This window comes from Bacillus rossius, chromosome 13 (genome assembly GCF_032445375.1).
Source record: "Bacillus rossius redtenbacheri isolate Brsri chromosome 13, Brsri_v3, whole genome shotgun sequence".
NCBI classification, from domain to species: domain Eukaryota; kingdom Metazoa; phylum Arthropoda; class Insecta; order Phasmatodea; family Bacillidae; genus Bacillus; species Bacillus rossius.
The window spans coordinates 7291800-7304096 of record NC_086340.1 but is presented as its reverse complement, the minus strand read 5'-3'; the positions used below and the strand labels follow the sequence as shown (position 1 = coordinate 7304096).

At 34.9% G+C, this 12297-nt stretch overlaps 1 protein-coding gene across 2 annotated transcripts in view; it reads right to left on the bottom strand.

Moving 5' to 3' along the window:
- Positions 1-3245: 3245 nt before the first annotated feature.
- The window catches only part of LOC134538162 (uncharacterized), a 32903-nt gene continuing 23851 nt past the window's right edge, over positions 3246-12297 (bottom strand). For both annotated transcript variants that reach the window (XM_063379222.1, XM_063379221.1), the window contains exon 5: positions 3246-3558. In XM_063379222.1, coding sequence (XP_063235292.1) covers positions 3265-3558 — 294 coding nt within the window. In that variant the 3' untranslated portion in view covers positions 3246-3264. The remainder of the gene's footprint in view (positions 3559-12297) is intronic.

Genomic DNA, 12297 nt, shown 5'->3' with positions numbered 1-12297 from the left:
GTGAGCTTGTGATCAATTTATTTTATTTCATAGTGTATGTGTAAATACATAATGTAGGTACTGAGGCATAGTCAGTGTGAAGGGTGTAAAGCATGTATTCTTTTGTTAACATTTCTCCATTTTTAAAAAGCATATTATTTTAACCCAAAAAGCTACTGTATTTTAATTTATGTTTATGAGATTGTCAGAATTAAGGTGACGGATGGATATTTTTAACCTAACTGTAATAACAGTAGTTTTTCTAAGTCTCAGAAAAAAATATAAAAAGGATTTCATTCCCTAACACAGTCACATTTTCAAAAACGTGCTGTTTTTAAAAATGCATTTATCTGAAATTGAGACACTTTCCTTAAGCTTCATATGAATTTTTAGTAGTATCATTTTTTTGGTTAAACAAGCATTTTAAAGTAGTTTTTGTAGTTTAGTAACTAGAGAATTCTGTAGTAAGTACACAGCTTATTACCTGTGTGTGGATATCTGCTCCTTCTTGGTAAACTGATGTGACCTACTCGCCTTCTGATGTGTTTATATAGCAGCCTGTGAAGAGTTCACTTCTAGTCCTTGAGATCATGCGCATTGTTGTTTAAAACAATTAAATAATTGTTCACCCACTATCTGAATCACTTGAGTCCACCATATCAAACTTATGCTGCAATCTGCAATTTTTTCCCCAGTCTCGCCTCGCTTATCTCTGCATTGTGAAGCGAACCGGTACTAAGTTTCAAGTGGTAATTCATTTTATTTATTAAAATAAATTTTAATTGTTGCTCAGAGCATTTCATTTGAATTGGGAGAGATAGCTTGGATAGCAACAAACGAACCGTGTTGATCAGAGAGACATGCTTGCTACCAGTTTGGTACACACAGCTCGCAATGTAGTGCATCGTGAAGGTATTTCACTCAGCCTTGCTTGACTGAGTGTCGACCAACACTTATTCCATACAACTGGTAGAATATCACAATAAAACATATGATCTGAGTTATGAAAATATCAGTATCATTATCGAAACCACAAAAATCTGACCATTAATTTTTTAATTTGGCAAGAAATTCTTTTGAAAGGTGTAATGATAATCAAATATTCAACTTAAATATTTTAAGTGCCAAATGAAATTTCTCACATTAGGTACTGGTACTAATAAGAAGTAATTACAAATTTAAATTTTAGATATCATACTGACCCAAACAAAGTTTAATTTTGAATGCAAGGTATTTTTTATTTTATTTAAATACATTCCAAAGAAACTAGTAATTTATCTTAATCCCTAAAACTAATTTAAGGAATGAAGTGATAATTAATGAATTTTTTTTATTTTTGTTTATGCTTATAAATTTTTAAGTTTTATAATATTTTAATTTTTTTAAGCAAAAAAAAAAATTTGTACAACTCTACTACATGAACATGGCATATACAGTGTAACTGACCTCACATAGGTTTTCAAGCAGTCTGGAATCCTGTAAATTACTCTCTCCTCAAGGGCCAGAATCACGGTTCCCCTTCCACTGCGGTCTGTAGCTGCTCCGTCTGTCTCCCCCCATCCACCCACCCACCCCCGCCAACTCTGTTCCGGCTGTAGTGACCTTGCTGTCAGCCAGAACCATTCCAGTTGTGGACGGGACAAGTCTCTCGATCTACCTAGACCACTGTGAACTGCTTCATTGGAATATGTCGAACTCTGCGACTGGTTCTATTGTGTTCCGAACTTGTTCCCACCACAGTTATTCCTAATACAAGCTTGACAGTGTTCCAGGAACATCAATGCTGGCCAGTGATGGCTGCTTCAACGTCTAAAAACCCACAGCTGAAATGATGACCGAACACGAGTACCTATTGCTTCAGCAGCAGAAAAAAAACAGGTAAATGAAATATATGAACTGGATTGGTTTTGTTTGAGTTATTATGTATTGCAGACTAATTGTGTGGTGCGATAGCTGTAAGCATGCAGTTAAAGACCCATCCGTATGAACACAGTTGAGTAAACTTCATCATGCAAATACTTTTTGTTTTATTATTATCAAAGTTTGAATTGGATATAAAAAAATTTTTCGAGTTATGAATTTTTTTCAAAACTAATTTTAACTTACAGTGAAAAATATTTCTCACGCTTCATAGAAGTACAAGGAAAAAATATATCCAAAATACAGTAAAATGAATGAGAGAGAAGAATATATGGAACCATTATATGTAGAGAGGTGGAATTTAAGTAAATTTTAAAAAACTGGCAAAGCATTTTCTTTAACTAGTAAAATTTCAAGTTTAAGAATGATTTTGTTGGTTGAACTGATTAAATACTTAAAAATAGTGTATGTATAATGCAGAAAACAATTCCAAATTTCTCAATATATCATCTTAGCTTCAGAAATAATCATTAATTGAATTTTTTGTGAATGAGTGAGTTCCACTTGGAGTTATCTATTTGTAACAAGTATTCTTAAAAATTTATTCTATTTTAAATGTATCAAATATTATATTATTAATGAATATCAATTATTTTTCAAATATATATCCCTGATATTCTCTTAAACCAGTTAAGCTGTCTCGTGTAACCGCCATCTTAGTAATTTACAAGCCATTTCCCCACCTCCACCCTAAATAATACATTTTTATAATATTCATATGAAATAGCTGCACTTAAGACAAAGAGAATTACCAATAATTTTTAAAAAAATTGCATTCTGTGTAAATAGTCATCATATTTAAAGTGTGACTAACCATAGAAGAGAGGTGAAGCAGTTAAAATTATAATTGTGCTTTACTATTCACGCTAGCATCAAGTGTAATATAATGTGTGTTAAAAATTGTGCATGTGTTAATTACAAAAACTTAGTGATTTTGTTAAATTTGCTGTATTAACACTGTGAATAAGTGTTCAAAACATTTGTTACAGACCAACAAATACAGTGGAGGTATTGTGTAAAAAGTTTCCGAAATAGCCCTCTAGTAATAGTTATGATGAGAAAATTGAACATGGTGAGACAGAGCATTAAGGTTACTAATAGTGTTATTCAATTTATTGCATGTACTTGTATGTATGTATGTATGTATGTATGTATGTATGTATGTATGTATGTATGTATCTATCTATCTCTAGAAATACCTGACAGTTTTAAGTACTTTTGCTGCAGTCTGTTTACACTGCTTATTCGTATTCTTCAAATTTATTATTACAGTGAAGTAAATGTATAACTCATCGACCAAAATAGTTTATAGGGTATGATACACTAAATATAATAAAATACAAAAATGAAGCAAATTAACGTACTTTATTTCAAAGCATTTTCTTTCAGAAAAAAATAAAAATCTTCTGGTTTCTCTAAGTGTATATTCACTGGTAAATCAGTCTTTTGTAGCACACTGCTGTTTCCAAGCACGTGTACACAGGCAGATAAATATGCAGCGCACGCTTCTGTAGGTTTGTTTCTTTTCCTCAAAGCTAGGATTGTGTTCATAGTGGGGACGTCACACGCTATGTTTTCATGCAAACACTTCTTCAGTTTGGAGTCTTCAAAGTGTTTGAAAGGACAACCTTCTTCCGATAGTGGTGTCAGCGTTGCTCTCTGAAACACGACATTGCTTTCAGTCTGGCTTAATCTTCAAGAAGAAAGTTACTAAAATAACTAGAGTTAAAAATAAACTTAATTACAAATTCCTTATTTAATACAATAAAAAGAGTTATAAAAAAAATTGTTCAAATGATATAGCCACAAATTATTGCTGTTGACTGATATTGCTATTTCTGACAATTAATCCTGATTCCTTAGATTCCTTTCAATTGGGTGTTCTTCCTATATGCAGCATTTTCCCAGAGTATTATTTGGCTTTTGTCCCAGGAATATTTGACAAGTCTAGATTTTGGTGTTTCACCCCTTTTGTATATAATTTTTGTGCTTCTTAATGCAGGTTGTAAGGGCCCTGCCAGTTTCTCCTATGCACATGAAACCACACAGTTCTGACATTGAAACTTACCTATGGCTGGTTTTACACTAGTAATAATGCTTTTGATAAGGGAATTTGACTTGAACACTGTTCTTAGTCTGAAGTAGTTTGGCTTCTGGGTTGTATCCGTGTCCTTAGCGAATAATTCACCAACGTTTCGGTTGACTAGGCAGTCGCCATCATCAGGGAGCAGTTACCTACTGAAAGTAACTGCTTCCTGATGATGGCGACTGCAAAGTAAACTGAAACGTCGCCAAGGACACTGCTACAACCCACAAACAGAGCTACTTCAGACAATGGCCGTGAAAGCCTGCGGACATTGTTCTTAGTCTGTTTTCGTTTCCCAAACAACTTATGTTTTATAGGGTATAATTAAATACCTGTAGTTTTTTTGTTAACTGTTTGGGATTTGTTTGATGTAATGTGCTGTTTTATGTTGTCAGGTAGGAAGCCATTTGCTAGAAGTTTATACTTTAAGTGATTTTTGTTCAACAACTGATTTCTTGTTGAAACAAATAACATCAGCTCTGTTGATTAGTATGTATTACGCCAGTGTTGGTGCTTTTTTTTTTGTTTGTAATTAAAATGAAGGTATTGGGCCTGTATGAGTTGGTTTCCTGTACACTTAAATGTTGATTTTTTCCTGAAAGCTGGGACATATATAGGATTGTAGGGTTCCCTTTATATTCCATTTCATTTTTGAACTGTATAGATGGCCTGAGAGCATTGAGAAACTGGGCAAACTCTTCAAACTGTTCGGGGCCATGTTGCCAAACAAGGAAAGTGTCATCAACATAAAAAAAAACAGATTTTAGGTGGAGTGATTGTTTGTTGGTGCTTCTTGCTAGAAACGCTACATGAAAAGGTTGGCCTTGAAGATAGAAAGTGAAGAACCCATTGTCATTTAATTGGTTTGCTTATAGTATTTGTCTTTAAACTGGAAATATGTTGTAATGACTCCGAGAGTAATAAGTGCTATGAGTGACGGAATGGGTATTTTTTTTATTTCTTTCAAAGCATTGTCTATATTCCTTGTGTTTTCACAAAGGAGTTTCTGGTACAGGCACATTAATAAAAAGGCTATGAACATGAAAGCTTACGAGTATGTCAGTTGGTGCTATTTCTGATGTCTTGGTTATGGAGAATCAGGTTATTCTGGATTATTGGTAGACCATTAGTGTGAGATGTTAAGGTGGACCTGGTTTTGTCTGGTATGTGTCTCTGATGTTTTTTTTTAGGGTCTGGTTCTCTTTTTGTTTATTGCTAGAAGTTTGATATTTGTTCAGATGTACTAATTGTCTTGAGTTAATCATCATAGTCTGTTCGGTCTAGTAAGACTGTGGCCTGGACCTTCTCAGCAGGAAGGATGACGTAAGAATCTGCTCTTTAAGTGTTTTAATGGCTTTAAGCCTTTCAGATGAAAGATTTGGTTTGGGTGACCTAGCTGATGTAATTGCAGTCTGAATAGTCCACCAAAACTACTCCTGTTTGACTGCTGGCAGTTTGAATACTGTACTTTCTTCAGAAGAAACTATGTCTAAAACAGGGGTTCTATTAGCAGCATTACTGAAATTGAGTACGTTCGCTAACACAGATTTGTCACTCTGAAACAATACTTCTGGTTGTATTTAGGACTGTATTTTTTAAGTTTGTTGTTGGATGTGCATTTTGGTCTTTAGATCCTAGCAGTGAGGGAAGTTTTTGCTTGTCTTTCCATTTTAGTGATTTCTTCATTACTAGATTCAAGATAGATTGGTAAATACTATTGAAGTCTTTAGTACTAAGTAGTGACTGGATTTCCAGTAGAAGTTCAGAAATTTCATTGGAAAGCAGTGTTTTGTGACAATGGTGAAACACATTTCTTTCATTTAAAAGCTTGAAACTGGCTCTTTTCCTGTGATTTTAGGGGTTGTTTGATGTTAACAGGACACTTTACAGTTAGTCCATTTGGGATGACACCATTGCTATGACATTTGCCAAGAAAAGTCAATTTATTAGAGCACTGAGATTAAAAGATCATTTTCTTTTCCAGTTTCCTGATTGAAAAATGTATACCGGGTGCATACTTGGCTTTTATATGGGTTTTAAATTATTCATTCAATAGGGAATTTAAATTTTAATGCAGTTGTTTGGACATATACACCATTGAAGTTTTGCACGGATTGTCTTGGAAAATTTCCAAAAATAAAATAAAGAAATAGATATATGAAGATAAAAAATTCACAGAAACCAAGACTGAATCAGCAGATGTCTGAAAATCAGAAGCAACGATGAAACTAAACAAATATTATGGAAAACATGATGACAGCACAGACAAAAATGTTCAACCTCTAAATATCAGGCAGCACAAACATTCCCTTGAAGGAAATAGTCATGAAAATTAAAATAACTACACAGAAGTACACAGTGGGCAAACAACGATGAGACAGTTTAAATGCAGGCAGAAAAAAACCTCTGGACAACGCAAGAACATATAAACACAACGATGAAGATACACAAGTACTAAGGTCAACACAACAATGATAGCACTGACAAAAACAGAAGGTTTCCAATGACAAATTTGTGACGTTTCGGGATCTGACATCTGTTCCCGTCATCAGGCACAAACAGACTATTATTGGACACAGAGAAACAATGGGTTTATATATGGTAGAACACCTTTCCTTGCACAGCCATTGGCAGGCAGCTGCTATGCTGATTTGTTGCGCACAAAAGGTGTGATATTAAAGGTTGATGTATCGCTGTGAGGGTTGTTGGCTTGCAACGGAGTCCTGTAGTAAATTGGTTTCTTTTTTAATGAAAGGTTTCCATATACTTTTTAATTCAATTCTTTGTTGACTGGTATTGCTGACAATAAATTGTGATTCCTTAATTTTCCTATTAATTGGGTGTTCTTCCTGTATGAGTGGTGCAGCATTTTCCCAGTGTATTCTTTGGCTTTTGTCTCAGGATTATTCAGTATGTCTAGATTTTTGTGTTTCCACCTTTTTTTTATGTTATTTTTGTGCTCGTTAATGCGTGTTGAAAGGATCCCGTCAGTTTCTCCTCCTATGCACATGAAACTTACCTATGGCTGGTTTTACACTAGTAGTCATTCTTCTGATGGTGGAAATTGACTTGACAATTGTTCTTAGCCTGTATTTGTTTCCCAAACGTTTTATATTTTCCAAGATTCCACGAACATGGGGTATAATTAATGTGCCACGTGATTTATCTGTAGTTTATTGTTGAGTGATTTGGGATTTGGTGGATGTTGTGTGCTGTTTTATGATGTCATGTGGGTAGCAGTTTGCTAGAAGTTCATACTTAAGTGATTATGTTCATCAGCAACTGGTTTTTTGTCAGAACAAAATAAATTTAGTTAGGTTAATTAAAGTTTGTATTATGACAGTTTTGGTGTTTTTCGAATGGTTTTAATTGAAATGTAGGTATTAATTGGTCTGTTTGAGTTGGTATCCTATATACTTTATTGGTGATTTTGCAGTTTTTCCTGGTATCTAGGACATCTAGGATAGGAAGGTTCCCTTTGTTTTCCATTTCATTTTTGAACTGTATAGATGGCCTGAGAGCATTGAGAAACTGGACAAACTCTTCAAACTGTTCGGGGCCATGTTGCCAAACAAAGAAAGTGTCGTCAAATTAACAATGCAGGGTGCATACTTGGCATTTATATGGTTTTTAAATTATTCATTCAATAGGGAGTTTAAATTTTAATGCAGTTGTTTGGACATATACACCATTGAAGTTTTGCACGGATTGTCTTGGAAAATTTCCAAAAATAAAATAAAGAAATAGATATATGAAGATAAAAAATTCACAGAAAACAAGACTGAATCAGCAGATGTCTGAAAATCGGAAGCAACGATGAAACTAAACAAATATTATGGAAAACATGATGACAGCACAGACAAAAATGTTCAACCTCTAAATATCAGGCAGCACAAGCATTCCCTTGAAGGAAATAGTCATGAAAATTAAAATAACAACACAGAAGTACACAGTGGGCAAACAACGATGAGACAGGTTAAATGCAGACAGACTAAAACTTCCGGACAACGCAAGAACATATATACACAATGATGAAGATAACAAGTACTAAGGTCAACACAACAATGATAGCACTGACGAACACAAAAGTTTCCAATGACAACATTGCGATGTTTCGGGATCTGACATCTGTTCCCGTCATCAGGCACAAACAGACTATTATTGGACACAGAGAAACAATGGGTTTATATATGGTAGAACACCTTTCCTTGCACAGCCATTGGCAGGCAACGGCTATCCTGATTTGCCGCGCATAAAAGGGCTTGATATTATTGGTTGATGTATTCTTGTGATGGTTGTTGGCTTGCAACTGAGACCTGTAATAAATAGGTTTCTTTTTTAATGAAAGGTTTCCATATACTTTTTAATTCAATTCTTTGTTGACTGGTATTGCTGACAATAAATTGTGATTCCCTGATTTTCCTATTAATTGGGTGTTCTTCCTGTATGAGTAGTGCAGCATTTTCCCAGGGTATTCTTTGGCTATTGTCTCAGGATTGTTCAGTATGTCTAGATTTTTGTGTTACCACCTTTTTTTATGTTATTTTTGTGCTCATTAATGCGTGTTGAAAGGATCCCGTCAGTTTCTCCTATGCACATGAAACTTACCTATGGCTGGTTTAACACTAGTAGTCATTCTTCTGATGGTGGAAATTGACTTGATAATTGTTCTTAGCCTGTATTTGTTTCCCAAACGTTTTATATTTTCCAAGATTCCACGAACATGGGGTATAATTAATGTGCCACGTGATTTATCTGTAGTTTATTGTTGAGTGATTTGGGATTTGGTGGATGTTGTGTGCTGTTTTATGATGTTATGTGGGTAGCAGTTTGCTAGAAGTTCATACTTAAGTGATTATGTTCATCAGCAACTGGTTTTTTGTCAGAACAAAATAAATTTAGTTAGGTTAATTAAAGTTTGTATTATGAGTTTTGGTGTTTTTCGAATGGTTTTAATTGAAATGTAGGTATTGATTGGTCTGTTTGAGTTGGTATCCTATACACTTTATTGGTGATTTTGCAGTTTTTCCTGGTATCTAGGACATCTAGGATAGGAAGGTTCCCTTTGTTTTCCATTTCATTTGTGAACTGTATAGATGGCCTGAGAGCATTGAGAAACTGGACAAACTCTTCAATCTTTTCGGGACCATGTTGCCAAACTAGGAAAGTGTCGTCAAATTAACAATGCCAGATGTCAGTGCATCTTTTCGAAACTCTCCGTGAAAATGTTGGCCATGAAGGGAGAAAGTGAAGATCCCATTGTCATTCTATCAAAGATTAATTCTATAAGCAAACTGATGGAATGGCAATGGGTTCTTCACTTTCTCCCTTCATGGCCAACATTTTCATCTAGTGTTTCGAGCAAGAAGCACTGAACACAAAAACACTCCACCTAACATCTGGCATTGTTATTTTGACGACACTTTCTTTGTTTGGCAACATGGCCCCGAATAGTTTGAAGAGTTTGTCCAGTTTCTCAATGCTCTCAGGCCATCTATACAGTTCAAAAATGAAATGGAAAACAAAGGGAACCTTCCTATCCTAGATGTCCTAGATACCAGGAAAAACTGCAAAATCACCAATAAGTGTATAGGATACCAACTCAAACAGACCAATTAATACCTACATTTCAATTAAAACCATTCGAAAAACACCAAAACTGTCATAATACAAACTTTAATTAACCTAACTAAATTTATTTTGTTCTGACAAAAAACCAGTTGCTGATGAACATAATCACTTAAGTATGAACTTCTAGCAAACTGCTACCCACATGACATCATAAAACAGCACACAACATCCATCAAATCCCAAATCACTCAACAATAAACTATAGATAAATCACGTGGCACATTAATTATACCCCATGTTCGTGGAATCTTGGAAAATATAAAACGTTTGGGAAACAAATACAGGCTAAGAACAATTATCAAGTCAATTTCCACCATCAGAAGAATGACTACTAGTGTTAAACCAGCCATAGGTAAGTTTCATGTGCATAGGAGAAACTGACGGGATCCTTTCAACACGCATTAATGAGCACAAAAATAACATGAAAAAAGGTGGTAACACAAAAATCTAGACATACTGAACAATCCTGAGACAATAGCCAAAGAATACCCTGGGAAAATGCTGCACTACTCATACAGGAAGAACACCCAATTAATAGGAAAATTAAGGAATCACAATTTATTGTCAGCAATACCAGTCAACAAACAATTGAATTAAAAAGTATATGGAAAACTTTCATTAAAAAAGAAACCAATTTATTACAGGTCTCAGTTGCAAGCCAACAACCATCACAAGAATACATCAACCAATAATATCAAGCCCTTTTATGCGCGGCAAATCAGGATAGCCGTTGCCTGCCAATGGCTGTGCAAGGAAAGGTGTTCTACCATATATAAACCCATTGTTTCTCTGTGTCCAATAATAGTCTTTTTGTGCCTGATGACGGGAACAGATGTCAGATCCCGAAACATCGCAATGTTGTCATTGGAAACTTTTGTGTTCATCAGTGCTATCATTGTTGTGTTGACCTTAGTACTTGTTATCTTCATCGTTGTGTTTATATGTTCTTGCGTTGTCCGGAAGTTTTAGTCTGTCTGCATTTAACCTGTCTCATCGTTGTTTGCCCACTGTGTACTTCTGTGTTGTTATTTTAATTTTCATGACTATTTCCTTCAAGGGAATGCTTGTGCTGCCTGATATTTAGAGGTTGAACATTTTTGTCTGTGCTGTCATCATGTTTTCCATAATATTTGTTTAGTTTCATCGTTGCTTCCGATTTTCAGACATCAGGTGATTCAGTCTTGTTTTCTGTGAATTTTTTATCTTCATATATCTATTTCTTTATTTTATTTTTGGAAATTTTCCAAGACAATCCGTGCAAAACTTCAATGGTGTATATGTCCAAACAACTGCATTAAAATTTAAACTCCCTATTGAATGAATAATTTAAAAACCATATAAATGCCAAGTATGCACCCTGCATTGTTAATTTGACGACACTTTCTTTGTTTGGCAACATGGCCCCGAACAGTTTGAAGAGTTTGTCCAGTTTCTCAATGCTCTCAGGCCATCTATACAGTTCAAAAATGAAATGGAAAACAAAGGGAACCTTCCTATCCTAGATGTCCTAGATACCAGGAAAAACTGCAAAATCACCAATAAAGTATATAGGATACCAACTCAAACAGACCAATTAATACCTACATTTCAATTAAAACCATTCGAAAAACACCAAAACTGTCATAATACAAACTTTAATTAACCTAACTAAATTTATTTTGTTCTGACAAAAAACCAGTTGCTGATGAACATAATCACTTAAGTATGAACTTCTAGCAAACTGCTACCCACATGACATCATAAAACAGCACACAACATCCACCAAATCCCAAATCACTCAACAATAAACTACAGATAAATCACGTGGCACATTAATTATACCCCATGTTCGTGGAATCTTGGAAAATATAAAACGTTTGGGAAACAAATACAGGCTAAGAACAATTATCAAGTCAATTTCCACCATCAGAAGAATGACTACTAGTGTTAAACCAGCCATAGGTAAGTTTCATGTGCATAGGAGAAACTGACGGGATCCTTTCAACACGCATTAATGAGCACAAAAATAACATAAAAAAAGGTGGTAACACAAAAATCTAGACATACTGAACAATCCTGAGACAATAGCCAAAGAATACCCTGGGAAAATGCTGCACTACTCATACAGGAAGAACACCCAATTAATAGGAAAATTAAGGAATCACAATTTATTGTCAGCAATACCAGTCAACAAAGAATTGAATTTAAAAGTATATGGAAACCTTTCATTAAAAAAGAAACCAATTTACTACAGGACTCCGTTGCAAGCCAACAACCCTCACAGCGATACATCAACCTTTAATATCACACCTTTTGTGCGCAACAAATCAGCATAGCAGCTGCCTGCCAATGGCTGTGCAAGGAAAGGTGTTCTACCATATATAAACCCATTGTTTCTCTGTGTCCAATAATAGTCTGTTTGTGCCTGATGACGGGAACAGATGTCAGATCCCGAAACGTCACAAATTTGTCATTGGAAACCTTCTGTTTTTGTCAGTGCTATCATTGTTGTGTTGACCTTAGTACTTGTGTATCTTCATCGTTGTGTTTATATGTTCTTGCGTTGTCCAGAGGTTTTTTTCTGCCTGCATTTAAACTGTCTCATCGTTGTTTGCCCACTGTGTACTTCTGTGTAGTTATTTTAATTTTCATGACTATTTCCTTCAAGGGAATGTTTGTGCTGCCTGATATTTAGAGGTTGA